Source organism: Cygnus atratus, chromosome 1 (assembly GCF_013377495.2).
Source record: "Cygnus atratus isolate AKBS03 ecotype Queensland, Australia chromosome 1, CAtr_DNAZoo_HiC_assembly, whole genome shotgun sequence".
NCBI classification, from domain to species: Eukaryota; Metazoa; Chordata; class Aves; order Anseriformes; family Anatidae; genus Cygnus; species Cygnus atratus.
Genome location: NC_066362.1, coordinates 73,077,487 through 73,095,444, shown reverse-complemented (window position 1 = coordinate 73,095,444; position 17,958 = coordinate 73,077,487). Strand labels below are relative to the sequence as shown.

Genomic DNA, 17,958 nt, shown 5'->3' with positions numbered 1-17,958 from the left:
TTCAAAAACAAAGGCCTTCATTCCCCTTTCAGCTATGCTGAGGTCACAGGAATTGCATTTTCAATATTCAAGTGCAAAAGGAGTTGAGATACCGTTTGAAGTATTATTTGAAATTGGTGCCTTTTTTTTTTCTTTTCATCTGGCTTAGTGTTTAACCATTGAAAATAAGTGAGGCTACTTTTTTTTTTTTGTCTTTCTGATACCTTAATTGGAGGCCAAAAAGCTGAGATCTTGCATGTTAATTGTGTATGAATGAAAAACAGAATATTGCCTGAAAGTTTATTATAGGCTCAGGTTTAATGTCCAAGGGCTCAGTTAATAGTCCATTTGTCTTTTGACTGTAGTGTTTTAAACACGTTTCCATGAAGAGGTGTCTTTAGATTAGATTGCTGGATGGGGTAAGCAGATTTTTTTTATACATCTCACTTTAAGAACAATTCAGTACAGAGTGTTTCAGGGGCCTTACTTTTGTGTTTGTTTACTTCCTAAATCCGATGGCTATATAGATTTAATATATATCTATTGAAGTGTGGACCAATTAACTTAAACCACTTAGAGACAAACTGAACTTTTTACGTGTCCTTAATGACTTGCCTCCAAATTGAGGCAGACTTGGCGTTTTGCACGCACATCTTTGGCCTGGTTCTAAAACTGGCAAGTGCATCTTTATCGTATTCAAGAGTGGCCATTCTGAGCATGAGCACAGAATATTACAGAAAGATAAATAGAATAATAAATGTGTTGGAAAACAATATCCATGTCAGCAAGTACTATTTTCTATTAGCTGTGGGAAAGACTAATTGAGATGAGAAATCCGGGTTCTTTAGCAATTTACGTATTTATCAGTAAAGCCTAAGGGAAAGTAATAGGAATCCTGCGTTAATGAGAATGTCAGATATACACATAAACATATGGTTTTAAAACTTTTACATGGGAAAGGTGCCACTAAGAGTAGGAAAGAGTTTTACTGCAAATTAGAGATTGAATCAACACCATTCATAGTGACTCTGCAATTATCTGGACTACAAAGCAAGAGAAGGAAGTCAAGCTGCACTTGGTCAGGTATAAAGCACAATCCTTCTCTAGGACTGTTTAAAAAAAAATCTTTGCTTTAGTTTCTAGTTAAATATTGAAATACATTGTTATTGCAAAAAGCCAGGAATTATTTCATAGGGGAAAAAAAAGGCCTAAAATGAGTTAAAAGCAAGTTATTAGCACAGAAATCAATTAATGCCTTCATAACAAAGTGGCATATGCTATACAGGGAAGGAATTTTGATCAGGATTTCAACTCAATGAAGCATTCCTGGTTGGCACATATTATACTTAACAGCTGGAAATCGGATGCCTGATGTTAAAGATGTAAGGGTCCTCCCTAATTTGAGTTAATGCCTTGACTGCTAAAACTGTACATAGGTGTTGGAGCATCTAATGGATAACATGCATTCTTCCTTTTGCTGCGATTGTGAAGTTTCAGCAGCTTAGAAATCTTTTCCCTCCCATTTTTCTACTCCCCCAAAAAAGAAAATCAAGATTTCAGTTTCTTTTAATTTTCAGAGTCATCACTAAGGGAGATTATTACAGTTGGTGTGAATTTTATTTTAAAATACCACATTGCTATATGTAGGTTTTTTTTGTAATGTACTTAAATGGTCTATTTGGGAACACAACAGTGAGTGTCTTCCAATAATCTGTTCTGGCTGATGGACATGAAAGTTCAAGTGAAATTTATAGTTCCATATGTTGTGGAACATAAAACAATTAAGAGGTAGGCTTTAGTAACAACTCCCATTCAGCTCCCTTTGCAGCACCGTAACACTTAAAATGTCCTTAAAGACCTTCTTTCTGATGCCTTATTTGTATTTGCTAAAACTTTGTAACTGGTGCCTGTGTGCAAGAAATAACTGACATTAAACAACTTAAAGTGGCATGAGCTAGTATAAATTCAATGAAAACGTTGAATGTGATGATCTGTTACAGTTTAATAGATTTCAAACTGCTCTGAATTTTTCAGTGGATATTTTTCACGACTTGTAACAATGTTTCCATTAGTTCTAACACATTGAGGAAGTGTACAAAAATCCATGGAAAATGTGAATAAACGAATGGGAGAAGTGTCTTTTGTGTATCCCTTTCACTATGACTTTAAACACTATATGAATAAAATGAATTTTACATTCAGTTGCTTGCAGGTGAACTCCAGCCTTGGAAATCCTGCACATGGTCTTACTGCTGCTGGCACATCAGTAAGAGCCAGTTCAGCAAAACGCTTTCCTGTTGCAAGGAGAATGAGCTGAATTGGCTCAAAGGGGATAGCTAGGGCGACCTTTTACTAGACAGAGAAAAACTGGTTCTTGAACATTAAGAGAATTACTGTGGGGGCTGACAGCTAAAAATCCCTGCAACTTGAACATTAAAAGACTCAAGATCAAAAGTAGTTTGCCTGACAAACTATCGAGAACACGAGGTTTTTAGATCTAGCCTAAAAGCACTACCCAAAAGCTAGGCCATAAGGTGATTCTTCTCTTGTTTTGTAACAGTATGCTAAATAGCAAAAATAAATAAAATCAACAGATATGTCAAGAAAAGTCAAGAGTGGATGATCAGCTTTCCAATGCACTCTGACCTGCTGAGACCACGAGAGAATAGCTGCTGTCCAACTGTACTTCCTCATGTTAGCAACTATTGTGCTATGTCCACATCTTGGACGTACCTTACTACCCTCTGCTTAAAAAAGGAAGACAGCACTGCTTACAGATTCTCCCTAGATTTGGGCAACCATAAAGAAAGGTAACACCAGTTCTCAAGAGAGTTCTCAAGAGCAAAGATGAGGCGCTTACTAGCTTTTATTGCAAATAATGAAGTATAAGTGACACATCTTCAGAACTAATACTGTGGCATGATTTTCCTAAACCAGCACAGAATTTCATGCTAATTTTTCCAAGTTATCTTGATGCCAGTCTTTTAACAAATTCATAAAATACAATTTCCTATTTTTTTTGCTGATCCTCCCACCCCAGATGTTGCTGAGAACTCAAGATTATATGACACCAAATATAATCAGAAATATTGCAACATGCCACAATGGGAAAAACAAAACAAAAACGCACAAACGTTTAGATAATTTAGTGATAAGAAAGCAGAAGTTATATAGCATCTGCTCAAGGTGAAATTATTAGGTTTCTACTACTGTTTCCTTTCCAGTTGAAAGTGTGTAATGTTAGAAGAAAACAGTTGCATGAAAATACAAATAGTAAATGTAGTATTAACACATAATATTCACAAAGGTAAGAAATAGAAGTTGAAAGATGACAGTATCCTCGCATCTTTTAAAAAATTTGTGACTGCAGAAACTCTAATCAAACCAAGGATTTTACCACTTGCAAAACAGAAAAGGCAAAAATAATCTTCCAGAAGACTAACTCTTGAATGTTCAGACTACAAATGCAGCACTTCAGGAACAGCGTGTATTAATCAAAATCAGTCTCTTTCCTACTCCAGCAGGAAAATGCCGCTCTTCGCAGACTAGTTGCAGCAACTGAGACATATAGAAGTCCGATTCATCCAAAAAGCACATTAAGTATAAGCTAAATGCTATGTACATGACCTAGGCTATAAAAACAAGTGAAGATGAGAAGAAAACTACCACAATCCAAACAATGCATCACCAGATGACTGGCTCTAAATGATCTAGTGCTAAAGATGGAATTGAAGGCCAAGTGAAGAGCAACAGCCAGCCAAGTAGTTTTGCATAACGTAGCCTTCCAGATGACACAAGGCTTGTGTGTATGAGTTCAGACTCAAAATTTAGTAAGCTGCTTGCTTTGGTAAAACGCTTACTTCACAGAACGGTCATAACGCAGACAGACAAGTAAAGCTCAGGCACAGAGAAGCAACAAACCTCCTTGAATATTCAGTAGCTGCTGACTGGGTTACAAACCTCTGCACTACTCCACAAGTTATGGTACGGAGCTCCATGAAACACAGGAGTGGCACATAAGAATCCACAGAAAGGATGGTGGTGCGACACAAGATGAGTAAAGAGCTGTAAGAAAATTAGACTGCTTGACGTAGTCATTGATACACTTTTCCAAGTTCTGGCAGCCTTCTGTTAGGGTAGCACACTGGTCATTCTTTAAAGATATACTCATTTAGAAATTCTTCTTATTTGCACCCAAACATCCTGAATGTTATTAGTAAGCATTATAATCCAAGTAAGTATTCATCATCACCAGTTTTGTGAGTATTACTATTAGGAACATAACAACCTTTACTGAGAGGTAGCATAGTAATTTGATCATCTCTGGAAATCTGCATTGGCTTCAAAGACATGATTAGAATTTGTCTGCTCAGGCAGTTACTTCTGTGTAGAAGTTTCTAACTTTGGTTTGCTATCTTCTATCATAAATGACATAATACAATACAAAATTCTGTCTCAGTTACGGCCAATGCTAGCTTCGGAGTCCCACCCTAACTGGTGGGCACTTGATGCATTCTTCTTACCTGCAAATTGTAATTCTGTCGACTGCAGTCCCAGGAAAAACTTGCAGGGAGTTTCTCCATTATGAAAAGCAAGTTCCTAACACTGAAGAGAAAACCATAGGTCATATACCAAATTCAACAATATTGACCGTTTATGAAATCAGTGTTTCCTTACCTTTAAAACAAAGTCAGAAATGATCACTGCGAATTATCACCTATGATGACCTTATCTACGAGGCAGGTTAACTATGGGAGTACTTACCAGGAAGCATGTGAATCAGAATTCCTCTTGCTGGGAATGAGGCTTACACAATAACTCTTCTTGCTCCTTGACACAACATCTGTCACTCAACCATTTTCCAAGCATTATCTAATTTGACACTTGCAAGGAAAAGCAGGGATGGAAGAGTGGGCTCTGCCAACCTTTTCCTTCAAGAGCAAAGGAATGCCTCTAGATGTAGTGTGGGCATAAGGCAGTCAGTCTATTTCTAAGTGACATAAGGTTTTGATGAACACATTGGTTGCATCTGAATTAAAAGTGTGCATATGAGATTTGGAAGAATTTGGAGACCAGTAGAACTGCTTGCACTGGACTTCCCCAGCAATATTGCTCCAGCAGAAGAAGCAGAGCCACAGACAGAAACATCCTTTTATGCTGTGAGGAGATGGAAGGGGAAGAAAATGGACCAAGCAATTGCATATTGTGAAATACTAAGTTATGAATCACCAGAACCAACTGAATGTTGGCATAAACTGATGACAGGGAAAACATTAAAGCAGCTGGAAGTAACACTTCAAGAAAAAGCTCTTTTTAAAGTAGAAGCTCTACCCTGATTTGCACAGGGTAACTTGGTCTTTTTGAAAATTTTACTCCTTTGCTTTCTACAAACTTTTTATTACAAGTTTCAGAAACATTTCTGACAGGAGTAAGTAAGCATGGTAACCATTTGTTAGCAAAGATCCATATTTTTCTTCAGTCTGCCATGTGTGATTTTACTTTGTACTTATCTTTGGATATTATAGGACATCAGCCCTTGATGATAAACTTGCATGCCAAGCAATATTACGGTATTTCTTGGGAGCATTGCTCCAGATGAGGGCAGACAACAGAAACAACATCAGGATGAAAGGAAGAAAGTTAATTTGCCTCTCCAGAGCAGGGACTCTGCTGAACAAGATATACTGCCACATTGTTAAACCAATCTTTTTCTTTCAGCATTTAGGAAAGTTATTAATGAAAGTCATGAATGCTTTTCAAAGACGCATGCATCAGTCTTCTGTCCTACCTGCATTTTGATTAAAAGCAAACAAACAAACAAGGCACACCTTTTCCTTCCACTAACTGATGTTGAAAGACCTACTAAAACAAACAGGTGAGCTTTCTTACCATGATTTGTAAGCTTCTGCTGTCTTAGTCTTTTGTACTGTTTCACCTAATGCATTCTCCAGTCTGGCTGCTTTCAAAAGCTTTCAGTGTAGAGCATTCAAGGAAAGTCATTGTTAGTTTTCAAGATGTATTTTAGCATTTTCTAACCAGTTAAGATTCCACTTGCATGTGCACACACAGAATAACACTGCCAACAGTCTACTCAAACATCTACAGTGAAGAACCTAAATGCCCTGTTCTCTTTCTCCCTAATCTCTACTTTTAAATTTTGCCTCACCTATCGCTGATTACCAAGATAGCATGCATATCTTAGAAGAGATGTTACACCACACAGTTTAGGAAACAGTCCTGGTCTGTGTTTCTTTGAAATGGAACCATCACCAGGTCCAACTTATAACTGGTGTGTTTGGTGAGTATTTCTTTTTATATATTTTTATATAGAAAAATCCCCTGAAGAAGTCTACTGTGAAATGTTAGTCACACAAATCAAGTGGAGAGGGAAGATGTAGTGCCTTGCAAGTCTTTAAACCAAAACCGATTCAATGTTTGTAAGTACAACTTATGGTAGTATAAACATTTAAGTGCTAAAGAGTAATCAAATTTTAATAATACTATACAAATCCACATCGAAGTTTTTTCCTGAATTTAACATGAAGAAATCATTACAGCCAACAGTCTCTCAATATTCCACTCTACACAAACCTAAATACTAATGGCTATATAACTTCATTTGAAAGAAAACACACCTGTTTAGGACTTTTTTTTTTTTTTTAATGCCAGCATCTAATGGAAAAATCAAAAAGCCTTTTAAAACAAATTCAGAAGTACACTGACTTTTACCTTCTTCCCCTGTTATACAATGTGAAGTTGCCAGAGGCTGTTCATTGAAAGATTCAGCAAGCAGTCAGAAAGTTAGGTTTTGCCCGAAGTGGGAAAAAAAAAAAAGAAGAGTAAACAGACTACTTTTTCTCATGAGTGTCCATTTGGCAATGCTTATTATGAGTACCAAAGAGTGTTATTCCACTGTTCATGCTTGCCACCAGTAAAGAATACATTCAAACTCAAATCCCACCAGGTACAGCAGAGAGTAAAAACTACTAACAAAATTCATGGTCGTTTAAGAGGTCCATTTATTGGCTGCAGGGTCCAACACTTTCTTCACTGCTGCCATATGCAAAATCAACACCGTTTTTGGTCCACAAAGGTTCTCCTTGCTCTTTGTTCAAAGGGCTCAGTACAGTGCCAGCATTGTTTCCAACCCATCATCGTTTTATCAACACTGATCATCAATGAGGCAAAAAAACAAACCATGCAACAAGTGTTAGTTTGATAAAATTAGGTTGAGAGTATTTATATATTTACACAGAGAACATTCAACATTGTAACCTGCTTGCGGTCTTGTATTATCTTGACCAAAGATCCAAACAGCTACATTCTGGTGTAAAATACTGTTTCATTTAGGGTTTGGTGTAAAAGCTACTTATTTAACAATGCCTTTTACTGGATTCTGCTGCACCTATTTTTGACACAGAATTTCTATATATCAACACTGTGCACTTTCAGTTATACCTCAAAAAACAAGATAAGGCATTGGCAGATAACTAACTGCTATGACCAGAAGAAATCCAATTTCCAGAGCTTTCAGCCATAACCTTTGGAGACCATGAGAACCTAACATGAAGGGCAAGTCTGTAGGAGATGGCCGGTTCTTCCAAGAACTATAAACTTGTCATTTCTTGACACTGCTACTCACCACACAGAATTTAAGAGTACTAACTTCCTAAATAAAAAAAGTCGTTCTTAAACCCCATTGGATAACAACAGGACTTAGGCACTTTTGAAGACTGTGTCTTATATCTATCTTTAATATGGGGAATCTTTAGACTGCAAAATACAGGACAAGTAATCATCTGGAAAGTGAAAAAACATGATTGGCAAGAAGCAGTTCAACAGTCTAAAAGTGTAGACTATTTATGTGGTCTCCATGTCCACAGAGAACCTCTGTGACTAGAATGGGATTCTGTGCACGAGGATCTGCCAGAAAAATCTGTTTGCAGAGCCAGGGACCTGACTGTTTAAATTAAAACATGGTAAAAAAAAACATACTTTGGGCAAACCATTTTACTGTGAAAACTCATCCTTGCAAACAACTCTCTTTTTAGGAAACCAACCACACTGACTGTGCCGAGAAATGGAAAACCAAGTGATCCACATCCCCAACATGTTCAAGCCTTGTAAACAATGAAGACTGGGAGAACAAAAAGAGAAGGAACATGAACCCACACAAACTGGGATTTTCAGCTGCCTGCATTAGCCGAAACAGCTGAAAGATTTGTTACATTTCTAAAAATGGCTTCTTTTAAAAGCAGACTTGGAACCCATCCTGCACTGCTTGGCAATAAGAACATGATTTCACATACACTGTGGTCTCTAAGGCAAAGCAATAATACGCTAATACAAAATAAGTGATTTAAGAGCTTTCTTTAAAAAATGAAGGCTTTATACTTGCTAAATTGATAACAGAGAAAAACCTGTGTAGGGTGAAAAAAAATTTACAGTCTTGCATTTGACATCTGTCAACATATATCATCGGTGAAGAGTTGAAGTGATAAGCCCCAGGTCTCCAGAGGGAGCGAATGGGTAGAACGAGGGAAGAAGTTAACTCAGGAATGAGGTATGGTGGGATTCTGTAAATAAATAAAAAGGTTCTGCAAAGCTTCCCAAATCTGTTAATAGCGCTGCTTTCTCATACAGAGCTGTTGTAAAACATCAACGTCAACATAACTAATGAAAACTGCTGCACTCCAACAGTCAGGATGTGGACAGCTGCACTTTCCTGCACTCTTTAGGTACACAGAACATTCCAGTTCATTCCTCAGCAATGTAAATGGTCAATAGAGGCTCAAATCTACTGGTTTACTGCTTCAGAGCTACAAAATTAAAAAACCCTCCAAATTAAAAGGGTGAGAGGTTTCTATCTAACATTCCCTTTTCTTTTTTTGGTATAGTGCAATAGCAAGCTAAGGAACCAGCTGTGCCACCTTGACCCAGGCAAAAACTTGGATCACCTTCTCTGTCAATCTGTCTGTATGAGGACAATAAATTATAAGGGTTTATTTAAAAGCAAAACAAAATAAGCATTTTTTCCCTCCTACCTGATAAAAAACTAGGGAAACAGGTGCGACACATAAGAACTGCACATCAGTTGTTTAGAGAGGGAATAGCTGAGAATCTGGTACATCTAACTTGTTTCCAAAAAGCACTATTGACATTCAGTAGACTTTTTCATCTCAATTTTCCATGGATGTCCATCTGGGCATACCTGTAGCCCTTTTCTACTAAAAAAGTTGAGTCTTCAATACAGACATAGCATACCTTCTAGCAGGATAAAATAAACCAATTAGCTTTTTTTTTATAGGACTTTTACATTCAGCCCTTCAAAAACCAGACATCAGAACTCATCTGTGTACGTATAACAAAGCAGACAATATTTCTCGTATAATAGACAAGAGATCTGTGCTGTCCTTTCTGTAACATTGCCTTTCTACTACTGTACTACTTTAGAATCTTTCATTTGCCATTTCCTCTGCAATCTTATGTAAGATCTGCTCAAGTCTTTCAGAACACAAGAAATTAAGCTACCTAAACTTAATATACCGATATCAAAAAAACATTAAAAATTACTGTCAACTAGGCAGTACTCAGGCACCCACAACTCAGGTTCCAATCTGGATCCGCTTCCTTTCCATGTCTGTTATTCCTGTTTGACTAAAAGGTATCAATTGTCACTAGTATGACAAATATTAGCTCTCTCTCCCTTCCATCCCTGATGAATAATTGAAGGAAAACAGCACTGCTTTGCCCAGCCCGGTATGAAAATACAGAAAAAAAAACATCTTCAGAAGCTTCAGAGTAGGACTGGTCTTCTAGGTGAAGAGTGGTTTAACTCTTGCCATGGACATCGGGAGGGAGAATCTTCGCGCTGTCTGGCACTAGACACACTACCCAGGGATCTCAGATAAGCACCTGGACTGCCTTTGAAGTTCCTAGAGAGAGCTTTTCAGCTGCTCATTTAGGAGTCCCTCTCTCTCCCTGGGATTAGGTAGGAAGCCTAGGCACCCAAGTTGCATGCCTCAGGTTAGACAGTGTGAACACCCTCACACACACACAAGCACATGCTCCCATGGAATGAGACTCAAAAGTCTGCAACATGAGAAGTGGCTGTGCTGGCAATGACCATGTGAACTTTTTTGTAATGCTGTTGCAAAACATCTGAAGTGAACTAACTACTGGTCAGCTGTCCCTGTTATGCAGTCATGCTGCCAGCATTAGAAATGCCATCACTCTGGACTATGGTGACTGCTTCCAGGCCTAGCCTCAAAAAAAAAAAAAAAAAAAAAGACCTCCTTACCATACTGGATTCATCATGTTGGGCTGAATGATAAAGTTAGTCTACCTTTAACATTGAAGTGGAGCTATTCCCATTGGCTGAGAGTCCTGTTTGAGAGGTTAAGTCATCAGACGCTATTGAGAAAATAACAAAGTACTTTAGGAAGCGCTGGGTGTGAGGGAGACAAAGGTCTAGGCTCAGAGCACATGCTCTGATTGGTAAGTGTGGCACCAGCATTAGAGAGTTTAGGTGCTCAGACTCTGAAAAGTGACAAAAAAGACCCCTTCACTCTTTATAGATTTCTTTGTGTGTATATCAGTGTCACTTGCCATAAGTGACAAGCTACCCCACTCTTTGCTATGCCAGTTAGGCAGCTGTAAATAATGTGAAGTATGACGAGCTCTCACATCGAAGCAGTGAATCAAACTGCAGTAGTCTCAGTATTTTATCATTTAGATTTCACATGTCAAGGACAGCAAACTTTTGCTGCTTTGAGAAAGCTGCATTTTACCTGTAAACATAAGGCTTTTTTTTCTTGAGACCTCCCGAAACACAAATTTCAAACCTCCCACTAACGCTATTTTTAGTCACTTTTCAGAGCAGAATTACATTTAAAACATGTGTCTTGAAAGAAAACTTGTTGTGCTTCAGCATGTAACAGTACAGCAAAACAACAGGAAAAGATGAATCTGGGAAAGCTGCCCAGACATTAATCAGCTCTCATGCCCTCCTTGGCCTTGAACACTACCACAAAGGACAACTTTACCTACTTTGGTCCAGTGCATGCAGGAGGATGTTGGTTATTGGTAAGGTTTTTAGTTTTTGGAGTCCATTTGTGGCCTCCTATTTTTCCATTTCAGCCTCAAACTGAATCAACTAACAGAGATAAGCAGCATTAGTAGTGGATATGAACCTCAGCTTTATTATAGCAGCACATTTTAGCCTTCTTTTCACTGGCTCAGTTTCTTAGCCAGGTCTTGAGGATGAAAATGTTGCTGTTCTTTGGTAGATACAGAAATTTGTCAGCAGAGTTCTCCTGTCCTAACACTGACACATGAACAAACGGGAACATCTTCAGCCTCTTTTACGCTCTGACCTATCCGACTGCACATACCCAAATGGCAATGTATCTTTATAGTATCATTTTCCTTTTCCTCCCTCAGCAGGAAATTTTCTCATCCCTTCAATCCCAACACGCACAGACGCATTAAATCAATCCAACAAGGAGAGTATGGGCGAGAGTCTATGGAATGACGTTCATTAGTACATCATTATGAAATTCTCAAATTGTTTCTCTCAAATATAAAGTTTATCACATTCTGTACATATTGTTGGTTTCTTAGTTATAAAGTAAACACAGTAATAAACTGTTCATAAAGCATTGACTCCGTTTAAACACAGCCCCTTCTTGTTTTATTTTGCTGAAAGTCCTCTTCCAGTCAGAAACGCTCAAGTGATGTACTGCAAATGTGCATACGGTGTATGACAGCAGAGGAAGGAAGAAAGAGGCACTTTTGATCGGCTGGTATTCTTTGACTTCCCTTTTTCCAGTGGAGGTTTATGTTCCTGACACTAGATGGTAGTGTTAGCACAGAAAACCGCTGTGGTTAGGCACTTGGCAACAAGGCTCCAAGGCTGTGCCCGCTCTCTGCTATATCATCAGAATTGGTTTCTGCCGCACTTCCAGGATATCTGGGGAAGGGAAAGAAACAAAAAGGAACAGCAAACTTAGGAGGCTCCTGAAAGTAGCCACTGCACAAGGAAGTAAGAACTGAAGATTCATTTCTGGACTGCCGCATAGACCCCTGGTTACAACACTAAAGGAATTTAAATCACAACTAGCAATGAGACATTGCCTATTAATGAAATCTAGTCTAATCCCTCCCAAGGTGCATCCTAGTTGAAGGATGGTAAACTGCAAGTATAACCCATCATATAAAAATGAGAGCTGATTTAAGTATCATTAATAGTGGTATGAAACAACATGAGTCAGACATGGAGACAGTGGTAATCTTCCAGAGAAACAAGTGTAAGAAGCATTATAGGACATGCCAAAGGTTTTTTCCTTCCTGAAGGGAACCATCCCCAAGTCCCTTAAAGAGGTTTTTGGCTCAGCAGATGTGGGCACAAGCAATTCAACAGTATCATCTATTTCATAGCCTGAAGCCTACATTTCTGCACTCAAAAGGCTGCAATAAGAACATTCATTTTGTTGGCTCCTCAGCCCCATATTGTCCAAATGTGACAGAATATGAACCTGCAAGATAGCTGTCATAATGGGCATCTTTCCAAATGTGGATAATAAAACTAGCATGCTGGCACGGCAGTCTGCAGAAGTATCTGGAAACTGGGCTGCTAGGTCTTTTTCCAGGCTAAACAGAGAATAAAGAATGTCGGAAAAGGGAGCACATGCTTAATTAACTGGCAGGTCACACATAGCTGCACAAAGAGCATGACCTGAGTAAAAACTGATCCACAGCTTCAGAGGGTTCTAGACATGCTTGTAAAGAATGAAACATAGCAGAGTGAATCCAGTGAAGGGCCACAAAGATGATTAAGGGATTGGACCATCTGACATGCAAGGAAAGGCTGAGAGCTGCGTCATTTAGCACGGAGAGAGAGAAAACTCAGAGCAGAGGAAGTCTTATCAATACGTACAAACTCCAGATATTTTTGAATATACTTTGATCACTATCCCTAGCATTTTAATTTTGTAGTACAGGCTTGCCTAAACTACTCAAAGGAGATGAACGTCTTTCCCACTGCATCCTGCCCCATGTGTAATGCTCCCTCCTGCTGGAAAGCTGCCACTGGCACAAATGCATTAATTACAAAAAGGCACTGGAAATAGGCTCTATCCGAAGCACCAAGCTAAAGCAGATAGTAAAAAAAACCTGCAGATTAAAATTCTGCCTTACAGCCCAGACACTTTATGTCTCTTTTCAGTGCGTCTCAATATATACACTGACTCCTGCAACTGTATGTTAAACAAATTAAGTCTCAGAAAGTGCATTCAAGCTAAAAGCAAATATCTGAGCATGGAGACATTTATGCCACCCACTTGAGCAAGCATTAAATGCCAGCAGGAACAATGCATCTTCTGTGAACTCCAAAATGCCTGTGGCGAGAGAGAGTGAGCTTGATAACTCTAACTAACCAGCTGTAATGGTATGAACGTAATTGTTGTACGGAATAATTGTGTATTTTGTTGGAACTTTGTTCAAAATCCTCCCTTAATTATAGAGGATCAATTCTGACTGGAATTTGTGATTTCTTCTAAACTCAAATCAATTTCTACATACAGTGAAGGGCCAAATGGTGTAGAAACATCTCTTTGCTAAGTATGATTTTCCACCTTATCAGCTACAGTTTTCCTTATCTGTAGGGAAGAAGCCAGCCTACTTTTGCAACACGGTCTGAGATCGCAGCCTGCAAATGAGAACAAAACTGTAGCTATTACTATTACACTAGCACAGTACAACTAATGACATGCAGAACACACCCATGCTATCTTCCTATCTCTGTTAGCAGTAGATTAATCTGTTTAACAACAGATTTCCCAATTCCTGTCCTCTTAGCTACTTTTTGGGAACAATCTGGAAATAACCACTGAGTTCTCTTTTCAGACCCAGATAAGAAAAAGCTGGCACTGATCAAAAGTCCACAGTACAGACAAACCTATTCAGAAGTCATCTGACCTGGTGGATGAAAAGAAAAAAAATTAAGTTCTTAGATAGGTAAATTAAAAAGATCTTCAAAGGTTAGAGACAGGACTTTAAAAATTGCTCTGAGATCATAACTTTATTCCAGGGAATGACAACTTTATTCCAGTATAGAATTAGGAGTTTAGCAACGGCTTTGCCTGAGATACTATCATGCACCTGGACCAAACTTTCTTTGTACCTGAGACAATCAATATGTATTTTCAGAGGGAATGCATTTCAGGACCTCACTTAGAAGGCACAGAGAGAGTGCACAGTAACACTAGCAATGGCTATATTAAAGAAACTGCCACTGCATTTAGACAGAGAAGAGAACCCTTAATCACTACTTCTTTCTCAATTTTCTTAAGTATCTCAGAGTCCCATGAGCTACCTCATACTGTGAACTATTCCTCTGAAAGGCTAGCATGCTTACTGATGCAGGCATCCGTTCAAACTAGTCCACCTATATTTGCAGGCAGACAAGAGTTACATGGATGTCGTATTTGATACTTCAGTACTTGCCTGCTGTAAGATGTAATTTATTGTGATATTGTACCCCAGCTGAACAAATGCAGAGCTGGCCATCATCAATGTAGTAACTGGCATAGCTAGACAACAACACGGGACTGATTGTTCCTGGTGCGACATAACCACTACTTAGTTTAATTAAAGAAATTGGGCACCTGAGAAATTTTAGCTATTAGCGTGAGCACTTTGATCAATCCAAGCAATTCATGTGGATAACAAATCTAGAACTCAAAATTGGCAAAGGAAATAATTCCAAATTCCAAAACTACCTTTACATAACCCTCTTAGTCACAGGTCTCTGCTACAACTATTGCTGTCAGTGGGCAGGCTCACAATGAGTTGCCCTGCACTCAGGAGATGGATGAACCTTATATTCCAGTATTAAAGCCACTAATACTCCTCCAGAAACAAAACCTACCAGCTTGTTTGAACTCTCACCAAGCAAAACTAGCGCAAAGCCAGAGAACAGTTAGACACCATTCCACTTGTTCAAACGGATTTGCTGCTACAGTCAGCAAGTAAGGTTTGAAGTCATGTTCCCTTTCAGAGAATGGCTTGTTCCTCTATCTTAATAGCAAAATCCCACAACACTGAAGGCTGCCTGGGAACCAAATGACTCTCTGTTTATGGGTGTTTATGGGTAATGCACATTAAAATCCACCTGTTAAAATTCGATGCAATGGCAAAGTGATGTAAGTTAAGTGTGCATAGAGTAGAAAATTTTCATCTGTTCTGTTCAGCTTCAGCCATGAGCCCACCAGAGACCGTCCTGTTCCAGATAAGGACCGCGACCTCAGATTTGTTGCATTGTGTAGATCTGTAAGGGTAAAAGACAGCAAGTTTAAAACGATTGTACTTTCTGCATTTTATTGGAAGATTCAGTGACAGATTCTGAAAATAAATAAATAAATAAATAAATAAATATATATATAAAAAGGAAAGCCAACTATTAATTTTCTAGAGAAAAATTACACACAGGTCACTTATTACTACTATTATTATTTTTTAAATCAGTCGGATCTTGCCCAGTACAGAATTCACCATTTACATTGAAGCTAATGAGTTATATCAACAGCTGGCAGTAGTAGTAAATCATCAAATCATCATCCATTAATCGACCAGCCAGGAGAGGAAATGAAGCACTTGCACAAGCAAAATTCTAACCCAGCCTTCCCTTATATACAAAATAACATCCCTACAATTAAGTAGTTACTCATGCAGAAATGTATAACAGAAGGAAAAATCTATCCTGTGAAGAAGATTAATATCCAACAAGACACAGGAAGAGTCAGTATTAGTAAGGAAGTTCACTGCAAATCTCCATGCATTCCCCAAGCCAAACCTGGGATTATTCTGCCATGTTATTTATTCTTCCTGAAATTAGTTTAGAGATCCAAAATGTATTTTAAAACAAAAGGACACTGAATCCACTCTAAACTAGAGGAGATTTTTATAGCTGCAGACAGGAATGCAGATGTTACATCTGTTGAGTGTTTCTAGGCTTTCTCTCCATTCCTCTGTAAAACTCAGCCCAGTGTCACAGTGCTTAAAGCAGATGCTGAAGTGAAGGTAATTCTGGACCAGAACAATCCAAACTCTGGGAGTCATTTGTTTAAAAGTAGGTCCTGAGGAAAAAAGTGGCAGCTACTCTGGCAATGTACATACAATATGGAGGAAAAAAATATCTTGTTTTCCTTCCTTTCCTATAAGTGTTTATGGCCAAACAGTCTATTCCCTCCTTCCACACTTTACCACTATGTCAAGAGCACCGTGGTGATCAGGTCAGAGGACTTGACTCTGGTAGCTGGAATAAGCATAATTCTCCTGCTGTGTCATGCTTGCCTGCAGCAAAAGCAAGCAAAGCCTGATGGACTGTTCCTGTCCACAACAGCTCCGTCTGCACTGGGGTCAGATCTGCAGCAGCACTGGCCAGATCCAGGACACTGCTGACCTTCAGACAAGCCAGTTATTCTCCAACCACAAGGCCAATATACACCACCATTTCCCTGCTTCTACTAAAAACCCAGCTTTTTGTCAGCTTTCTCCCTTCTGAAAAAAAAAAAAATAAAAAAAAAATAAAAAAGAATTTCGTTACTGCAGCTCCTGAGCAAACATTGGTAGGACACTCAGATTTCTGTAATTTGTAATCAGATTGAATTTAGCTACCTCCCCTTTTAGAAAGCTCATTCTTGAATAAATTAAACTTCCTAGTGTAAGCTATTAAAATATATATTTTTTAAAAAATAGTATTATTCTTTTAAATAAGGTCCAGGAACAATAAAGTCAAAACATTTATAACCATAAACAAAACCACGCTTCTCAGTATTTTATATGTATGTTATATTATATGTATGCTATAAAACATTTGGAAAACCTGGAATTTGTTCACTCCCCTAAATATTTGGAAAAGAAAATGGAAAATAATAAGGATGTTCATAATTATGACTAAGTATGCTAGGATCTGATATTGCAAAACTATACTGAGTAGACACTACCACCACCAATGAGGGCTTCTGGATAAACGCTTAGAACTCCATTCTATCCTGTGCAGCCTCCAGGAGAAATACATCAAAGACAGAAGACTCCATCTGGGAAAGCAGTTCTTCTCACTACACTGCATAGTAACTGACCCAAGCTCTAGCCTTTTTATAACTAAACTTGGAGGCACTGGTCTCCAGCTTTCAGAGAGATGCTTTGAAAAGAATAACCCCAGTTTCAGAGTGGCACCAGAGATGGACTGGTTGAGACACACCATCAGAGCAGTTTCTGTGGAGCTAGATTTTTCACACTGTAAACCTTTTGGAAAATCCAGCACTGGAATCCCTTTCCACAGATGTGTTCCCCCTCCTCTCTGAAAGTCTGCTTAGCTGGTGTTATTTCTCTCACCTCCACCATCATCGCCTCTGAAGAACTCCTCGCTGTCATTTGCTGAGTGGGATTTTTTCATCTCAGCAATTCGATTTCGGGGCACTTTTCTCTTAAGGGATGGGGAGAAAAAGGATGGGCGATTGTTGCGTTCTGGGGTTGGTGGTGTGCTGAAAGAAGTGACCTGAAAGGAAAAATAAAGGAAATGCTAGGGAAAGTTTTGTTTAAGAAGTTCTATGCTTCCAATAGGAAATAAACAGTTTCAAATATGCACCACAAGGTAATCACATGTAAAAATTAGAATCACAACTGGTGCCCAGCTGCAAGTTTTATCAGAGTGGTCTGATAAACTGACTGTGTCAACTGCACAGTCATCTCAACTTCAAGACACTCATCAAGATGAAAGTATTTTGATGCATCAGCACCCTCAACTGTTATGTAAATAATAAAAAGAACTCCAGAGCCGTCATGTGATCACTTTTCAAAGGGATTTATAGTTAAAGGAATAAAAACGCAGATTAATAATTTATTTAGGCACCAAGAATGTCAGTGTTATTTTTATATGCTGAAATTCAGAAGACTTAATAGGCTAAGAATGTACTG

At 38.5% G+C, this 17,958-nt stretch overlaps 1 protein-coding gene across 8 annotated transcripts in view; it reads right to left on the bottom strand.

Annotated features, from left to right (window-relative positions):
- Positions 1 to 6,980: 6,980 nt before the first annotated feature.
- KIAA0930 (KIAA0930 ortholog) overlaps positions 6,981 to 17,958 on the bottom strand; it is a 69,160-nt gene continuing 58,182 nt past the window's right edge. For all 8 annotated transcript variants that reach the window (XM_035550987.2, XM_035550992.2, XM_035550988.2 and 5 more), the window contains 3 exons: positions 17,377 to 17,539; positions 15,152 to 15,307; positions 6,981 to 11,950 (listed from right to left, as the gene is read on the bottom strand). In XM_035550987.2, the coding sequence (XP_035406880.1) occupies positions 11,910 to 11,950; positions 15,152 to 15,307; positions 17,377 to 17,539 (360 nt within the window). In that variant the 3' untranslated portion in view covers positions 6,981 to 11,909. The remainder of the gene's footprint in view (positions 11,951 to 15,151; positions 15,308 to 17,376; positions 17,540 to 17,958) is intronic.